The sequence below is a fragment of the Oryctolagus cuniculus genome, chromosome 5, assembly GCF_964237555.1.
Source record: "Oryctolagus cuniculus chromosome 5, mOryCun1.1, whole genome shotgun sequence".
NCBI lineage: Eukaryota > Metazoa > Chordata > Mammalia > Lagomorpha > Leporidae > Oryctolagus > Oryctolagus cuniculus.
The window spans coordinates 130,447,440-130,466,501 of NC_091436.1; the positions used below are offsets into that span (position 1 = coordinate 130,447,440).

General features: G+C 53.1%; 1 protein-coding gene across 2 annotated transcripts in view; it reads left to right on the forward strand.

Moving 5' to 3' along the window:
- Window positions 1–9,670: 9,670 nt before the first annotated feature.
- Window positions 9,671–19,062, forward strand: part of KCNK5 (potassium two pore domain channel subfamily K member 5) — a 38,547-nt gene continuing 29,155 nt past the window's right edge. The window contains exons 1-2 of one of the 2 annotated variants that reach the window (XM_017344780.3): window positions 9,671–9,831; window positions 10,116–10,228. Coding sequence is in view for 1 of the 2 variants with exons in the window: in NM_001082705.2 (NP_001076174.1) it covers window positions 10,043–10,228 (186 nt within the window). In the remaining variant the exon portion in view is untranslated. Of the gene's footprint in view, window positions 9,832–9,937; window positions 10,229–19,062 lie in introns of those variants that run through there. The other variant, NM_001082705.2, reaches the window with a different exon arrangement.

Genomic DNA, 19,062 nt, shown 5'->3' on the forward strand with positions numbered 1-19,062 from the left:
TATAATATTCCTATATCTGTCTTGATATTAACCTATACGGAGCAAGAGACTCTCAAAGGCAAACATGTCTGGGGCACAGGAAAGTCATAACGTGGCCCTGGCAAAGCCCCGTGGAACTGGAGCAGTGAGGGGGGCCATGGAGACAGTGACAGACATGACAGAGAGAGGGCTGCACTTGCAAGCCGTAGTATAAATTTAGTCCCTCATCCTATAAGCAACGGAAAAAAAGTTAACAAGCAGTTTATTTAATCACTTTAAAATGTTATTTTTAAAACCACAATAACATATTACACCTTAAAATTACTAACATCTGGGAATGAATAGCGGTTATGGTTATATAACAGCGGCCATGTACTTAAAGCCACTGAATTGTACACTTAGAAATGGTTAAAAGGCAAATTTTATATTATGTGTGTTTTACCACAAATGAAAAAATAAAGGCAGCAGTTAACCAAGTGGAAAAAATTAGCAAAAATTTCTTTTTGGGGGGAAGATTTTTATTTATTTATTTGAGAGGCAGAGTTACAGAGAGAGAGAGGGAGAGATCTTCCATACACTGGTTCACTTCCCAAATGGCCGCAATAGTTGGGGTTGGTCCAGACTGAAGTCAGAAGCCTAAACTCCATCTGAGTCTCTCACGTGGGTGCAGGGGCCCAAATACTTGGGCCATTTCCCACTGCTTTCCCAGGCACGTTAGCAGGGACTGGATCAGAAGTGGAGCAGCTGAGACTTGAACAGACCCTTATATGGGATGCCGACATCACAGGCAGCAGCTTAATGTGCTAGGCCACATCACTGTCACCCCCCGCTAAAATTTTTTCTTAATATCATCAAATATGCATTTGGCGTTCTGTTTCCGATTGTCTCATAAACGTTGCAATTGTTGAGCTGCTTTGTTTTTGTTTTTGAAATTGCTGTTCACTGGAATCAAGAGTCAAGTAAGGTCCACAAGGGTAAGTGATGGCTCTCTTTCAAGCCCCGCCCTTCCTCTTTATTTCTCTTGTTATTGATTTGTTAAAGAACTAGGTCATTTGACCTGCATCTTGCCAATTACGACGTGCCCATAGTGTCGTTTGATAAGTTCCTCTGTTCCCTGTGTTTCCGAAGAATGGGTTGCTGGTTCTCGGAACTCCATCAGGTTCAAGTTCTACTTTTGGCAAAAGTCTCCTTCAGGGAGGATTGGGTGCTTCCTTATGGAGGCTGCTGGGGATGCCGATGGCCACTGGTGCTCCCCGGAAGGACATAAGCCCATCGGGTAGGGAGGGAAGAGCAGGTTGCATGCTCAGGTGCAAACTGTTCACCCAGGCAGGCCTTGAGGAAGGGACCTCAGTGAACCTGGGCCTTTTTCTTTCTTCCAGCTCAGACAGCTCAAGTTTCTCTGCCCCTGGTAGGGAACGCCTTCTCTGCAAGCAGCTGCTCTTAGCAAAGAACTTGACCTTGTCTGGGCTGTCCTTGTCCCTTAGGCTGTACTTGCCATGCCCCAACAGGTAGAAGCCTGGCTCTGCGGGGCCAGGGCCCAACTTGGGTCCCAGTCCTGACATCCCCACCCACCACATAAAGCCAAGTCACTTAACTCCGTGGGCCTCAGTTTCCTCACATGAGAAATGGGGATAATTGTACAACCTGCCTTACAGGGCCTTGGTGAGGTTAAATGCAGGAATGCCATAAAGTGTCTAGTCAGGGCCTGTGTAAAACCGCTGCCTGGGAGCCCAGCATCCCATATGTGCTAGGGTTCAAGTCCCAGCTGCTCCACTTCAATCCAGCTCCCTGCTAACGGCCTAGGGGAAAGCAGTGGAAGATGACCCAAGTGCTTGAAGCCCTGCTACCCACATGGGAGACCCAGATGAAGTTCTTGACTCTTGACTTTGGCCTGGCTCAGTGCTGGCCATTATGGCCATCTGTGGAGTGAATCAGAGGATGGAAGATTTCTCTTTTTCTCTCCCTCTCTCTGTAACTCTTAATAATAATAATAATAATAACGAAAGTGCTGAGTCAGGGTCCGGCACAGAGAAGTACCGCTTCTACTTGGTGCTTCCTCGCCCTGCAAACAGAGAGCACAGTGAGAGGGAAAGGATTAGACCCTTCACCCTGGTGTGTTCATCTCAGTAAGGTCCCTGAGCATGGATCTATGCCTCAAGGACGAGATGGGGGTGGGCTCATTTGAGGAGGGAGGTGCTCGAGACATTGAGTGAGTAGCCCCGAGTTCCCTGTGCTCTGAGTTCCGTGATAACAAGGGGCTCCGAGGGGGCCCCCAGTGCCTTGTGAGCCATCATCCCAGAACACGCATCCCAGGACTCCAGGGCCAACGTCCTGTGTTTGCCCAAGTTCTTTTCATTGCCCTCTTGGATGTTGGCTCCGGAGGCAGAAATTCCAGGAATCTGGGTTCCTCCTTCCCCTTGGCATCCTCCTCCTCCTCCACCCTTCCCGCCCCCCTCCCACCAATCCTCGGGCCCCTCGCCCATGTGGTGGACAAATGGCCAATTGTCTCTAGGATCTTTATGTCCCTCAGAAATAGTCGTGTGCTGGAGCCAGCCAGGGCTGCCCTGGGCATTAAACCAGATGCCCGAGGAGGCCTGCTGGGGTGCAGCCAGGGGGCGAGCGAGGTGAGGGAGGCAGGCTGAGAGCGAGTGTGGGTGTGAGCGAGGGATTCAGGCAGATTGCCACCGGTGCAGCAGCACCAACTGGCCCCATGTGGCAAAGCGGTCGCTCCCCGGCATCTCCTGGGTCAGCCCTCCCTCTCACTACCCCTGCCTCCCTCCTGGCCCCTCCCATCTCACCCCTGGACTATGGCCACCCCCTTTAGAGGACACAGCTACCTGGGTGAAATGCTCGAAAGGACTTGTTTTTTGTGCACACACCCCCTGGCAGTCTGGGGAAGCCTACAGATGTCTTCCAGTGCAATGTTTTCAAATGACTTAAGTAAAATACACCGTATATACCAGCAAACTGATTATGTATAAACACAATCTTTTGTAAAAGATTTATTTATTTATTTGAAAGTCACGGGGGGGGGGGAGAGAGAGAGAGAGAGAGAGAGAGAGAGAGAGAGAGAGAGAGGTCTTCCATCTGCTGGCTCACTCCCCAAATGGCCACAGTGGTCGGAGCGGCGCCAATCCAAAGCCAGGAGCCAGGAGCTTCCTCAGGGTCTTCCACATGGGTGCAGGGGCTCAAGCATTGGGGCCATCCTCTACTGCTTTCTCAGGCCATAGCAGAGAGCTGGATTGGAAGTGGAGCAGCCAGGACTCGAACCGGTGCCCATATGAGATGCTCGCACTGCAGGTGGCAGCTTTACCCTCTACGCCACAGCACTGGTCCCTCAGACTCACTGTTTAATGTCTAGAGCAGCCCCATCTGGCCCCAACCTGGCTGTGCCTCAGAGACGTAAAGAGCCTAGAGACAAGCGGACCCTGGTCCAAAGGGGCGAGGGGCCCAAGGACGGGCTGAGAGGGGGGTGACTGTAGGTTAGAGCCCCCGCTCCAGTCTCTGGCTGTTCTCTCCTGGCAGTGCTGGCCGTGCTGGGTCTCTTGCAGTGGTAAGTCACCTCTTGCTTCCTGCCTTCGTGGCCGGGGAGTACTCCACACCTCTGTTCCCACCCAGTCCTCCTCGAGTCCAAGACAAACACCAAGGAGGGCCCTTCTTTGAAGTCATTCTGTACCTCACCTGGATAGCACTGAGCACTCCCCCAACCACCAATAAATCCCCACCCCTCCTGTGCTCCCTGGCCCCCAACCCTAGAGAGACTACTCCAGCTCATTCAAAGACTCTGGGACACAAATGGTGACATGCTATGCTCTACCCCCAATGTGTGGTTCAGTGCCTGGCACATAGTAGTTGCTAAAAAAAAATTGAAGGAATGAATGAATCCATTCAATAAATGTATAAATATGCAGTCTCCCAAAGATACTTGAAGGGTCAGTATGGCTAATTGTCCCTGTGGATCATTTCTCTCCCCCCCACTCAGTAATTCTGACTTATAAATAAATAAATCTTTTTTTTTTTTTAAGGCCAGAGAGTATGGGCAGTGGACAGGACATCCAGTCCCCACTCCATCCAGGGCTGGCCTCGGAGCAGCTGCCCGCCTGTCCGGTGACTAACCAGTTTGCCCAGGTCTGGGGCTGCTGCACAGCTACTCAGCTGACTAAGCCAGCTCTCAAATACAGACCTGCGACAGAGCAAGAGAAGAAGCAGAGGCGGTTGGCAAAGGGAATGTTCCACGAAGAGACCACGAGTCCTCTGGGCCAGGGTTAGTGCTGCTACCACCTGGGGAGACCCAGAGGGCTCAGCGGGGCTGGTCTTCCTGCCTGTCCTATGTTGTCAGGGGGGGTTCCTGCTGCCTCAGCAGGGGAAGGCCAGAGGAAGATCTGCACCACCGTCGCCCCTCACTTCATACGGAACAACTTCGAAGACAAAGGAGCCTTGGCTGAGCTGGCGGGAGCCATCAGCACCCGTTACATGGATAGGCACTGCAGCCACCAGGGAGGCGAACACGACATGGATCCCAAATCTGTAGCCCGCTTTGCCAAGCTAGGAGAGGCAAAGGTTAGAGACCTCGCCATGAAACTGGGCTAAACGTACATTGTCAAGTGTTTGGTACAAAATATGCTAAATTCTTGTAAAAAATATTGGAGTATGTCCATGCGTGCGTTTTTTTCCCCAGGGAAATAATCATAGATCAAAGCGATAATGAAAACAAACAAACAAAAGACTGGGAGTCACGGAAGTAAAGTGTGATACTGCTTCCTGGGTTTGAAAAAAAAAAGTCTTGGCAAGAAGAGGAGGTTTAAGGCAGAGAAATGGCTCTCGAATGGTGGAATTTCAGGAGCCAGCGATTGGGGGAAGGAAAGGTTTAAGGGTAGGTCCCATAAATCACAGCCTGTGATGTTGTTCTGAAAATGACCCAGCTTCAGATGACCTCGGCACAGAGGGAGGGCCTCTCTCCTTACTGAGCTGTTTTCCCTGGCCTGTTGCCAGGCAGCAACGAAATTTTGATATGGACACGCTCTCTTTTTAAAGGAGAGACATCGAAACGGCAAAGGAGACCCACGATGAAGTCTTCGAATACAAATAAGTCAGGGCTTGAGCGCTGCTCCTACCCTAGGACTGGATTCTCAGTAGCCTAACCAGCCCTGGGGCTAAAGACAGACAGCTTTGCGGGCAGTGGTGGGAACTGTGCAGCCCCCGGGCAGTATAAGGCCTGCAAAATCACTGGGTCTTGCCCAGCCAGGCCACGGCAGGCGGGACTGGAAATTCAGTAAGTCTGGAGCAGGCTCATTTCCAAGTTGATCATTTTGTATGGCCCACGAATGATGTTATAAATATTCAAGGAGCCCTTGGCAGAAAAAAGGTTCCCCACCCCTGTGGGAGTATCTGAGACCTGGCCAAGCTGGAGGCCGAGGAGGCCACGCTTACCTAACTTTATTATTGTCAGTTAGCTGCAGCTCCCTTCCCAAGGTCCAGCTAATTCTCGGAACTTCGAATGCCTTACATCGAGCTTACAGGTTCTTTTTTATTATTATTACTTGCTTTGTGGTGGCAAATACATAACATAAAATCTACTGTCTTAACTGTTTTCAAGTGTGCAGCCTAGTAGCATTGTCTGAATGCAGGTGGTTGGGCCTCAGGGGTCTTCAACTCTTTCATTCTGTGCACCTGACACTCAACAGCTCCGCCCACTCCTCCTCAAATCCTGGAAATCACCATTCACCCTACTTTCTGTTTCTGCGTTTGATTTCTTTACCTCCTCCAGAGGGAGTGGAACCATGCCCTAAGGGCCCTTTCGTGACTGGTTTATTTCATGCAGTATCAGGTCCTCCTGGTTTAACCTTACAGTAGCAGGAGTCAGGGCCTTCTTTTTTTAGGCTGGGTAATATTCCATGGTCTGTATATATACCATTCCCACTAGTTCTTACAAAACTCTATTGCTCTGTGATTTTAAAAAATTAATTACTTATTTTCATTTTATTTGAAAGGCAGAGAGATGAAGAAAAAGAAGGAGACACACAGAGAGACCTTCCATCCACTGGTTCACTCCCCAAATGCCTGGGAGGAGGCAACAGCTGCAGGCCAAAGCCAGGAATAGAGATCCCAGTCTGGGTTTTCCACGTGGATGGCAGGGACCCAAGCCCTTGCTGCCTCTCTGGTGCTCATTAGCAGGAATGCTGGACTCCAATGCCCAGCGCTCCAACGTGGAATCCAGTGTTACGTGTGCTGGTTTCACCCACTGAGCCCAGGAGAGTCAGTGCTGTTTTAGGATTTTGGAGAGATCGCCAAGTATTTAGTCTTACTGAGGGGATAATCCCTACACCTAACCGAAAGAAGGGAGAAAGAAAGGTGGCCGAAGATCCTTTTGTGACCAAGCTCGCCCTAGGACAGCACGGCCAGCATCTACCCTGCCAGTTTCTCCAGGTGGGGAGGGAGTCTAATTAACTAGACTCATTCATCTGCCCTCTCGCTAAAGCTCAACTCCACTCTCAAAACTGAGGGCTTCTCAAGGAAGGATAGCAGCCAGGACAAGTTCAGCATAATAATGGGAAATATGTGCAAATGACCAGAAGGGATTTGCATCCCCACCCCACCCCTAGAGACCAACTTTCCCTTTTACGTCCTCAAGGTTCACATTGTATCAACACTCAAGGGTTTCAGTAGAGTTTATACAAAAGCGCCAGCTGCAGCCAAGCACAGAGAAGGGACCCAGCGCTGCTGTCCTCTGCCTGCTCTGCAGCTCCTTGAGAAACTGCTGATTCGAATGTGGGGCTAGGCCAGGGGGGCGTGTAGAGGACTAGGGGGAAGGAGTGAGCGGAGGTGGGGGGAGGGGAGAGAAACACGTTCAGCAGGGGGAGGAGCCTGGAGGTGGGGGGAGGGAAGGAGGAGGGAGAAGGAAGAGCTAGAAAAAGAGTTACGGAAAGTACTGGAAGGTGAGGGATGAGGCAACCAGAGAGAAAGAGGAGGGAGAAGCAAGAAAGAGAACAGGTGGGGCGGGCCTTGTGCTGCAGCAGGTTAAGCTGCTGCTTTCTAAGTCCACACCTCGTATCAGAGTGTGGGTTTGAGTCCCGGATGCTCTGCTTCTGATCCAGCTCCCAGCTAACACACCCAGGGAGGCAGTGGATGATGGCTCAAGTGCTTGGGCCCCTACCACCCACATAGGAGACCTGGATGGAGTTCCAGGCTCCTGGCTTCTACCTGGCCCTGGCTGTTCTGAGCATCTGTGGAATGAACCAGTCGATGGAGGATCCCTTTGTTTCTCTGTGTTGGTCTCACTTTCAAGCACATAAAAATAAATAAAAGAGGCAATTAAAAAAAAAACAGAAAGGATGCAAGAACTGGAGCAACAGACAAGGTGGAAGGAGAGAGAAGTCAGAAATTCTAAACGCTTCATATAAAAACCTATTCATCCCTAAGCATTCGGCAGTATTTTTGTGAGGCAATGAGAGTGAAATAGGAAGAGGCCCTTTATTTTCTTAGGGAAAGAACACAGATCAGAGGTGGGAGAGGAATGGCAGAGAATTTTCCACACAAAGGGAGAGCCCCTGGCCTCTCAGAGGGCCCCCACCCCATGCTGGCTGAAGTGTTCACTCACACACACACACACACACACAGGCAGCCCCTGATGTCCCAGAGGCGGGGAGAGAGAGGAAGGAGGACAGGGACAGAGACCCAGGGACTCACCCAGAGTGAGATTGCATTTGGGGCACGGGCCACGGCGGGGGTGGGGGGGCTGGATGGGTAGGAGGTTTGCAAGGGTTAACGGGGAGGATCTTCGTGGGCTGGGGAGTGGGTTGTTTCTGGAGGGGGCTACCCAAAGGTCTTGTCCAGGGCGAGTCTTGTTTGGGAGAGGCAGGCTTCAGAGAGGCAGAATGAAGGAAACTTGGTGTTTCCCAGCTCCCTGCCCCAGCCTCCTGGGCTGCCTCCTCCTCCAGGCCTGTGTGGGGCGCCATAGAAGAGAGACAAGAACATCCACAAACTCCAATCAGCCCTTCAAACCACACCCTTAGCCCTTCCACGCCATGGAACTTGCAGATCCCACAGATAATCTCCTCCCTTCTCCCCAAAGAACACCCACTACCCCTGCTCCATAGCATGAAAGGGACTGCAGTCACTGTTAGGCACCTGCCCTCACAGAGGGTCAGGGTGGGCTGTGGTTACAGGGCGCTGGAGCCAGTGTACCTTCTGACTTCTGGCTGCTGCTGGTTGGGATGTGGAGCAAGCTAACCTGCCTGAGCTCCAAACTGCTTGCTACACAGGGGTCTCCTGACAGGCCCTGCTTAGGATGCTTAGTGATGCCAGCTTCCCATATGGGTGCCGGTTCGAGTCCCGGCTGCTCCACTTCTGATCTAGCTCTCTGCTATGGCCTGGGAAAGCAGTGGAGGATGGCCCAAGTCCTTGGGCCTCTGCATCCACTTGGGAGACCCGGAAGCATCTCCTGGCTCCTGCGTTTGGATCACCTCAGCTCCAGCGGCCATTGCAGTCATTTGGAGAGTGGACCAGCAGATGGAAGATTTCTCTTTCTTATTTATTTGAAAGACAGAGTTACAGAGAGTTAGAGACGGTCCCCAAAAGGCCACAACAACCCAAGCTGAGCCAATCCGAAGCTAGGAGCCAGGAGCTGCTTCCAGGAATCTTGCATGGGTGCAGGGACCATCTTCTGTTTCTTTCCCAGGCGTTAACAGGGAGCTGGATCAGAAGTGGAGCAGCCGGGACTGGAACCGGCGCCCAAATGGGATGCCGGCACTGCAGGCTGGCGTTTTAACCTGCTGTGCCACAGTGATGGCCCCAGATTTTTCTTTCTCTAACTCTGCCTTTCAAATAAGTAAATAGATCTTTAAAAAGAAGAAAAGAAGAGGGGTTTACAGACACTCAGAAGCCGGTAGCGTGGGGAGAGAGAGGCTTGCCATATTCTGGCACTTCTTCACTGTTCCCATTTGTAGTTTCTACCAAGTGGCAGGCGCAGCAGCGGATCCATCCTGGAGCAAAACCAGCCCTCCCCCACCTTCCCGCTGTCGTGTTAGTGTACTGGTGGGGGAGGGGCGGCGGGCAATTGTAAGTGGGCTTGGGAGCGGGATCGAGGTGGTGTTTCCACTGCAGTCACAAAGCCTGCACGTGGCAGCCTGACGGCCCCTCTCCAGCTGCGGCCGTCTCAAAGAGGCAGGTGAGAATGGGGCCAGAGGGGAATTATGCTTTTCGTCGGAGCAGTTCCTGGTACGCTGGTCCTATACAGTTTCTTGGGCCCCTTTCTAGTCCCCTTTTCCTGGGCTCTTAGGAAGGTGTGTGTGTGAGAGAGAGACTGAGAATCAAGCTTTCCTGGAAGTAGCACCAGTAAATAAAAAATTCAGTTACAATAAAAATAACAATAGCAATAAATTCCTGACCTCAGCCACAAGGTGCACAATCACTTTAGCTAATGTACCTGCACGAATAACAAACTGGAGTCCCAGGGACCGCAACCCCTCCGGCCCAGGGGGGCGCCGAGGTCGAGCCGGCCCACGCAGACTTTCGCGGCGCCGGCTCGGGAGAGCGCAGCACCGACCCAGCTCCTGGCCGCGTGCACCTCGCGGTTACTCCGGAGTCCGCCGCGGGGCCGGCTAGGGGCGGGGCCTCAGGGGGCGTGCCCTGCGCGGGCCCCGCCCCCTCCAGGGTCCGGGGCGGGCGGGCAGAGCGCGCTTGGCCCGGGTTAAAGAGGCGCGCGGAGGCGGGCGCCGCGCACACTGCCTGTGGCGCGCTGAGGAGCCGCACACGTGTCTCTCAGGGTCCGGCCCCGAGTTCCCCTTGATCCTGACGGCTTGGTGGTCCGGGCTGCCCCCTCGGCTCCTTTGGTGCTTGCCCACCCCTGCCTGCGTGAGTGGGGCCCCACGTAGTTCCCCAAGCTCAGTGGCCGAACTTGGCCGAGCAACTCGGTCCGGGGAGCGGCGCTGAGGGGAGGGGGGACGGGGCACTGCGCATGCGGAGCTCCAAATTCAAACAGCTGTTCCCAGAGGCCGGAGGGCGGGCGGACCGCGAGCCGCTGGGCTAGGGGAGGCTTTCGCCAGGGGGAGGCTGCTCGGGAGCCATGGTGGACCGGGGCCCTCTGCTCACTTCGGCCATCATCTTCTACCTGGCCATCGGGGCGGCGATCTTCGAAGTGCTCGAGGAGCCGCACTGGAAGGAGGCCAAGAAAAACTACTACACGCAGAAGCTGCATCTGCTCAAGGAGTTCCCGTGCCTGGGCCAGGAGGGCCTGGACAAGATCCTGCAGGTGAGTCGCCGCCTGTACCCCGGCAGGGAGCCTGTACCTGGAGGCGGCCGCAGCCCTGGCCAGGCGCAGCTTCGCATCACCCTCAGTCCCCGTGGGGGACGCCACGGAGTTCCCACCGAGGTTCAGGTCGCGGGGCTGTGTCGCCCGCCCGCGGACACGGGGCCCCCCACGCGCGGGACAGAGCGCCCGGGCGACCCGGGTTTCGGGGTGGCTTGGTGTGGGTGTGCGGGCGGATAAAGCCATTTATCTTTCCTTGGAGACGCTCCCGGAGTCCGGGAGCCGGGCCGGGTGCCACCCCTCGCGCCTCCACCTCTGCGCTCCGGAGCCGGTGCCGCGCCCCCCTCCCCCCGGGCGGCTCTAATTCAGGAACTGGAGCCCGGCAGAGAGTGCGGGAGGTGTCCGGGGGTCCGAGCCTGGGCCAGGGGCAGGGGAGGGGCGCGAGCCCACCGGCGGAGGGGCTGGCGGCTGGAATGCTGGGGTCGTGCGCGGGTTTCCGGGAAGGCTTATCTCGCGGAGACATCCCTAAAGGCTTGAGTTAAACTTCGTGCGCGCCGGAGGTTTCACGGGCCAACGAAGCCGGATAGTCCCTCTTTGAGGGGAAGGGGATGCGACACGGTGGGTGTTTGGCGCGGGGATTGTGGGGGCTTACTCCGCATTGGCATGGAGAGCCTCTTACGGTGCACCAGCCCTGTGGATGGTCTTGACCTCGCTCAGATCAACTAGGGTTGCCGGTACTAGCTGGGACCTTGGGCCAGCTTGGGGACCGAGGTCTTCTAGCCCAGTTTCTTGAGGTCTCAGCATCAGTTATCCCCCACTTCTTGGCCGCAAGGGAGGTCTGATGAGGACAATTTTCATCTACAGGGACTCCCCTGTACTTAGTGCCTCTCTAGCTGGTAGGGTTCATTTTCCAGGGTAACCCCATCAGCCAAGTGAGAAGGAGCTTATCCGAATCCCTCTTTTGCCCCAGGCTGTTGGGAGGTGGAAAAGCCTTTAAGTAGTGGTGCCACCTCTCCGCCCAGGGTCCCTGGGTGAGCTGCCGGCCAGGCCTGTGCACTGGTGCTCTAAGGAGGCAGGGGTAGGCGCTGGGTTCAGTGTAGGGTTTTAGGGGGGAGTCTCCTGCCTGCAGCGGGTCCTGGGCTGGGGCGTGGAGAGGATGTTTCAAGGTGGTGATTTGGTTGGGCTCCTAATTGCAGAACTTAGGGGATGCCGCGACTTCCCTCTGCCGGGCCTGACTTGGCGGGGAGGGGCCACCTTATGATTTCCCCGGAGGAAACAATTCCTCCAAGAACCAGAGCTTTGTTTAGTTTGCCCAGGGCTAGCTTTGGAGGGGAAGGGTGTGATAGAGCCTTTAGCTGCCCTCGGAGGGCTTCCCTCTTCACCCCTCCTTTGCCACTGCAAGGGAAGGAAGGAAAGAATTCAAGGCTAAATGTGGGAAAATAAACTTCAAAACACAAGGAGGAGGGAAGGGGGGGGGTGGTGTCCAGGGGCTAGGCAGCCGGGTGCAGCTGGTGGTGGTAGCTTTGGAGTCCAGACAGCTTCCTTAAGGTGTTGGAACAAACAGAATGTCTCTTATGTGAGATCCTGCTAAATCAGTCAACAGTTAATCCCCAGAAGTGGGCAGGTAACTTTCAGAGAGAGGATTTGGGCATCAGGCCAGTCTGATTTGGAGACGATTATAGATAAGTTCTTGAACAAGGGCAGCCCTGTCCCCATCCCCAGCTAAAAAAAAAAAAAAAAAAAAAAAAAAAAAAAACTGTCAAACCAGCCCCAACTGGGCAAGTCCCCTTCTCCCCTAGGAAAAACCCAAGAGAGGGACAACGGACCAGTGCAAGCATTTGCCAGCATGTTTTAGACTGTAGAAATCTGCCTTGCTTTGCTTTTTGATCTGTGACTGTGGGCACCGCCTTGGGCCTCAGGAAATTGGTTGAAGGAAAGAAATGAAACGCCCCAAATCTTCTTTCCCATCATCAGGCTGTTTGGGGGTTTTCCACCTGCAGGTCTGTGTTGTAACTGATTCTGAATCGCCTCGTGTTCAAGGAAGAGTCTCTAGCTAGGAATTCCTGGGATGGGAGCTGGGATGTGGCCCGGGGATTTGGGAGGGGAGATGCTGGGATTTGGGAGGGGAGATACCCCAGCCTGGTTTGGGGTTTTTCTTATGCAGGAAACTGTTTTCCTACTTTCAGATGCATGAGAAAGGGAGTTAACTCACCTTTCTTTAGAAATACTCCAGGGGTTTTCTGGTGCTTTCTGCCCTGCTCTCAGTTGTGGTTTTGAACGGAGGCGAACTTAGGTGGTCTTTCAAGTGCTCAGTGCGCCTGGGAGCGCGTGGTTGCCCTCTTTCCTGCTCATAGAACCATCTTGAACCCTTGCTCTCTAGCGGTCGGTCACACCACCAACCTCTTTGTAAACTGCAGAGGCTCCCCTAGAGGAAGTTCCGGTTAACAGTGCACCTGCTCTGTGCTGGGCACTGTGGGTGGTGTCCTCACTGTGTGACAGAGCACGGGCTGGCTTGGACATTTACCCTTCGAGCTGGTTAATGTGCACTGGCCTTTGTTGAGGTTCCAGTGAGCAGGTATGTGGCCAGCATCGACAGAGCACTGTACCTGCATTGTTGCCCGGCACGGGACTCTTGTCTGGGACTCCAGAGAAATTCAGCCATCAACAAAGGCACAGCGGGAGGCAGAGCCCGGGGGAGAAAGGGACTTCCAGCCTTTCTCCCTTGGGATCCGGAGGCCTCACCCACCTTTGCCCTTGCTGTTAGGTACCTGAAGCTCTCCCATTGTTGCTGTGTCAGTGAGCTTAGTAAGTTGTTGAGCTGGACTCTGCTCTGCTGGGGAATTCTATTTTCTATTTCCTCTACAGCAGGCACTGGCACGCAGGCTTCCGCGTGCTGTTGCCCGGCTGACCCGGGCCCCTCCTCTGTTACTGTGTCATGTATCCGTCTGCCCATCTGCACTTGTGGAAGTCCCTTTCCCCAAAACAGGTGAAGGTGACTGCTCTTGTCAACCTTCTGCCGTTGTCGGTTTGCGGTGCTTACAAAACAGGAAGGATTTGAGAGCTCCCCCAAGGCCACTTGGAAGAGGCACTCTCATGCACTCTTAATCATGATGACCGCCCCTGAGCAAAGGGAAATGTGAAAAAAGATGATACTGCTCAATCATACAGGGCAGAGTCCAGATTTCAGATCTAAGTGTGTCATCTTTCAGAGTACACAGAAATTAGTAAGACTCTATTAATCACTATTTGCAAGCACTGGACAAGGCTCTGGGAGTGGGACTAGAGAGAGTATGGCCCAGCTCAGAGCTGCTGGGGTAAAGGAGAGATATACCTACCTGGAGCAAGCCAGAGGGTGTGGCTACAACTGAGGTGCTCAGGGGGGTGTCTCTGATTTTTTCCTTGACGCCCCTCATTTGTATTTGTTTCAGAGACAGAGTGAGCAGTGTGCTCTCATCCACTCATTCTCTCTCCAAATGCCCACGGCAGCCCCAGGCCCAGCTTGAAGCTAGGAGCCCAGATGTACAACCCAGGTCTCCTGTGTGGGTGGCAGGGACCCACTTACTTGAGCCATCACCTGCTGCCTCCCAAGGTCTGTGTTAGCAGGAAGCTGGAGTCAGGCGCCTGGGCTGAGACTGAGTCTAGGCACTCTTGAAGTGGGATGCTGGGTGTCTTAAGCCGCCAGGCTCAATGCCAGCTCCTGGAAAGGTGTCTCAGTGATAGCTGGGTTTAAAAATTTTTCAATTAAAAAAATAACAGATACAAAAATTGTGCAAATTTATGGCAATGATGGATGTCTAATGATGAGCTGAGTCAGGAGGGTCTTTGAGCCTAAGTGAGGTCTTGGGATTAGAAAATCCTGGCTGGGAAGAGGAGGGAGACGTAGGTCCCAACAAGAGAGTGAGTTGTCCATTTTCCTAGCTGGGGTTTTGTGATGTGGTTCTTGAGATCCCCGCGTCCCTGCAGGGCCTGCCTCTGCTCTGGTCCCCTGCCCTAGCTGACCTGTGGTGGCCCTCATGGCTCCCCTCCTATGCAGTGTGTGCTCCCCGTCTGCTCTGCGTGTCTCCTTTCATTTCCTGCACCCTTCACACTACCCTGCCCGTACTGCGGTCTGCCTACAGTGGTAAGGCGAATTCCGCTTTGAGTCTCTGACATCCTGTTATTAACGCCCGTCCTCCTCCCAAGTTTGATAAATAAAACCACAAGCCCACGATAAAATTACATCTAGCCAAAATGCTTAGAATGCGGCACACTGGGTTCTCTGGGGAACTAAGGGTTAATAAGAACGTTTCCTCCCCCCTCCCACTCTAACACACACACCCTTTGTTTCGAACTTTGTTGGAAATTGTAAAATGCACTGGTCCACTTAACCGCCTTTGTAAGTGAAGGGAACACAATGGACCTTTTGATTATCGGGCACTGTCCGTCTGCATCTTTAGTTTGAGTGTGAATTCTCGGTTCTAGAGTGGGCAGAAGTGCACCGCGGATAAGTTGGGTTTTTTGAGAGGAAATGGACCACAGTCCCCTTCCAAGTGGCTTCTTATTTGTGCTAACTGTTCCGGTTAGAGTTTTAATCATTCAAGCGAGTGTTTATTCAACCAGTTTTGAGAGTTTTAACCACGATTACAGGTGGCACAGGAGTAGAGAAGAGAATTATTGAGGGTAGAGATTTGCAAGTGTTGAAAGGTTTCAGTGTGGGGGGTTTCTTACAGGACTGGGTACAAAGGAGGTGATGATTGTTGCTTCTAAGTATTTTCCTGGGGTTTTGCCCTATTTATAGTCTGGCGTTTAAAAGAAACACAATCCTCCGGTTTGGGATGCTGTGCTTGGCTGGCCCTGACCTTAGGCCAAAGGCTTTCATCTTGAACTTGGCTGTTTGCTTTCAGATTGGGCTCAGCCTCTGAACTCTGTGGTTGTGTTGGGGTTGGAGGCAGGGAAGTACAAGGCTTTGGGGAGCAGAGGATCCATGCCCCCGACAGAACCCTACAAAGTCAGATGACAGTGCCTCAGCGGTGCTGTAAGGCCTGATGGATGGGATCTGGGGTGATGCCAAGGAGAAGAGAGCAGGGGAGCTAGGCTTGTCTCTTTCTAGTGTTTCTTTTAGGGAGTGGGGAGGGACAAATGAGTCTCTTTCTGAAGTTTCTCTGTGCCCTCTGTACCCTTGGGCTAAGACCCTGTCCAGCCTCCGTGGATGGCCATGTGGCTGGGGGACAGGCAGGGGTCTTCCTCCTCCACACACCTCTGCAGAACCCACCGCTGCTTAAAGACTCATCATCCGAGCCTTGTGCTTGGTGGTTGTGGGGTGGTTGCTGACGGCATGTGCAGGTTTGCTTAGAGCAGTGCCTGCCCCATGGCAGGAGCCCGTTGTTAGCAGCCATGAGCAGAAGCCCTGGATGCCCCTACCCTGCAGTGGGGTGGCCCATGCACGTGAGTTAGGGAATTACAAAGAATCAGCAAGACCTTCCTAGAGCAGAGGCAAGGTCCACTGTGGCTTTTTTTTTTTTTTAATATAAAACAAAGTAAACATAGAATTTGCCATCATAGCAATTTTCAACACTGTACTTTGAGTCTCAGGTGTATATATTCAGATTGTTTTGAAAATGAGCTCCCTTTTGCAAAACAAACTAAACCCATTAAACAGCTCTCCTTTTCCCTCTCCACCCTCTCTGTTGTACTCTCTGTTTCTATGAATTTGACAGCTTCAGAGTATTTCTCTTTTCATATGTGAAATGGTTCAACCACTGTGGAACTACAGTGTGGAGTTTCCTTAGACAATTAAAAACACAACTACCATATGATCAGCAGTCCCACTTCTGGGCATATATCACAAGTTTCTTAAAATTAAATATTCATTTATTCAAAAGACAGAACGACAGAATGAGGAAAATCTTTTTTTATTTTTAAGGATTTATTTGAAAGAGAAAGAAAGAGATCTTCCGGATGCTGGTTCACTCCCCAGATGCCTACAGCAGCTGGAAGTGGGCCAGGCCTAAGTCAGGAGCCAGGAACTCTATCTGAGTCTCCCATGTGGGTGGCAGGGGCCCAATCAGTGCGACCAGCTTCTGCTGTCTTCCCAGGAGCTTTAGCAGGAAACTGGATTGGAAGCAGAGCCAGACTCGAACCCAGGCACTTTGACATGGGCCACAGGGTCCTAAGTGGCATCTTAACCACTGAGCTGAACACCAGTCCCTCAGCTGACTTTTAAAGAACAGGAAAGAGAGGGAGTAGTGGCCCTTTCTTGCCTGTGGCCCCTGGGGAGGTGTAGCATTGTGCGACCACCCTGCTGGCTGCAGCCCCTAGTAACCAGAGAGGTGAGGGTTAGGGGACATGGCCTTTCTGCGTTTAGCCAAGGAATTTGAACTCCATCAAACTTTGTGCAGTTTTCAAGTTAGGGGAGTGGAGAAAACATCTGAGGCAGTTCCCTCTTCCTTTACAGCTGTTAAGAACTTAAAGCAGTGGAATATTCTCTAACCACGTTTCTGCGGGCTGCCCCTTCCCCCACCATGGATGTTGTGATAAGGACACCTCCCTTTTCCTCCTGATGTGAAGGAGTGCGGGTTTTTCCAGAAAGCTCAGGGAGCCTACAGTTCCCCCTCCCCGCCACAACCCACCACCCTCACGGACCCCCAGCTTTCAGGTGGGGGCACTGGCGTCCTGTCATGAGCCTCTGGGTGGGAAGTGGGAGTCAGGGTGCTTGGCCTCTCATTTGATAACCTCCCTGTGTTGCCCCTTAGTGACTTCTTTATGTTCAAAGCGGGGCATTGTGTTCCAGCTCTACACAGCTGCCTAAGACCTGCAGGCTTTTTGCGTGAAGTTACCTCCAGCCCCAGACCTCAGAGCCCTGGGCAGAGTGGCCGTGGGAGCACAGAGGGGGCCTCGCTGCTGGCTGTCATCTGTGAGGACCAGAGAGTCTTCAGCCCTCGAGAGCTCCATCGAGCTGGGGAGAGGAAATTGGGCCATGGTGGGGAAACCCGGAAATGCAGTCCGGAGTGCTGAGCGATGGGCTGCAGATGGTAGAGGCTGGAGAGGTGGATGAGGGTGGGAGGGCCTCAGAGGATTTGGTTCCTGTTTCCCAATGCCTGTAAAAGCCCTTAGCCTTGCGGGCTACTGTGTGCAGGGCATTGGGTGGCCACGTTGCCTGTGTCTGCTTGAACCAGCGCCGAGGAATGGGTATTCCTATTACCCTTGCACAAGGAACTGGAGGGCAGGTCTACACAGCACAGTAGAAGGCTGAGACTCAACTCCCCCTTGCTAACTCAGAGTCTTCAGTCGTGTTCACGAGTGGAGGTATGGTATGGGCAAGCAACTACCAACTGAGTTACCTGGCCGCAGGCTGAGGTGCATCGTCTCCTCGACTCCTCACAGACCCCCTGTGCTGTAGGTGTTGTGACCAGCACTGCCTCATGGTGGAAGCAATAGGATGGACCATAGAAGTTAAATCACTTGTCTGAAGCCATACAGCTAGAATGGGGATTTGCATCCAGAGCTCACGCGCTGAACCACATGGCTCTGTGATAGGCTGCATTGAAGGTGGAAAAAGTAGAACAAGGAAATGGAGATGGGAAAGTGCAGGGCCTGTATGGCGTCCTGAGTCTCGGGTATCTGGTGCTAAGCTTGCAGGAGTGAACTGTGTGACCCGGAAGTTCTCTCTTCACCTGTGAAATAGGATAATATTAGTGCAATGTCTCCCTCCTGCCCGTGGACACAGTGTAAACATGTGAGAGTGCCTGGTGCATTGAACAGGTGACCCACACTGTAGTACCTGCTGTTTCTCCCGTACCTCGTTTCTCTGGGCCCCTTGTTCCTGACAGCTCCCTGCACGCCCACTATGCATTGATCTTCCAAGTGGGAGGTGGGGACAAGGGAGGCTGGTAATCCACAGTCTTTCCTAGTGTAGTCATATCTGGTTGCCCATTTTCTGCAGATTAACCCACATCTTTTTCCCCAAAAGAGTTGATGGCCAACCCCTAACATACGGAAGGTTTACCTCTTCCTCCCTGATTCCCACGGCCAATCCCAGGCCTTGGTTCAATCTTATGGAGAATTCCTGGGTCCAGATGGCCTCAGAGGCCATCACATACTTACAGATGGTGGCCACCCAGGATCTGGAGTCGGAGTTGAGCCCTCACTGGGGACAGACGGCCCCCGCCTTCCCTCCGAGGTCCTGTGCTGGCCGGGACTCTTTGATTGACTGAAATGTGCATTCTTTTTCTTCTCCATCTAAATATTTGGGCTTCCTGCTGAAACATTTCGGCAGGACTGTGTACTTCTGGTGGTTGTCACCTCCCATGCCCCACTGTAATCTGGCAGCAGCTGCTTAGCTGGGCCCCTCCTTCCAGGGGACACTGGCCCCTTGCACTCAGGAGAGAAGCCGTACAGGGCAGTTGGTGGTGGATCAGCCCTGCTCGCTGGCCTAGCTGGTGACTGGCCATGTGGGCTGCCAGGGGCCTTGTCAGCCACATTGAGGGGCCAGGGGGAGTACCTGATGGGCCCACAGTGGACCCCCTCCATCTGTCTGTGGATCCGTTCTTAGAGCTGGGGACGAGGCACCTTATCTGAACCACTGTGTTGGACCAGTGATTCTGACTTGCATTCCAGTTCTGCCTGCATACTGGTTTGTGACAAGTGACCCTCACCCCATCTCACCTCTCTGAAGTCATTCATTCATTCATTCCCTCATTCATTCACTTAGGGAGGCTTAGAGTGCCTGTTCAACTAGGCCCCACTTGGCCGTTTGAGCCCTGTGTGGCCAGTGGCCGTATCTCTACCCCTGAGCCTGCTTTATTACCAGGCCTAACTCTGACATGCTCTGTAGATTTGTGGGTTTTAGTCTTGCTCAG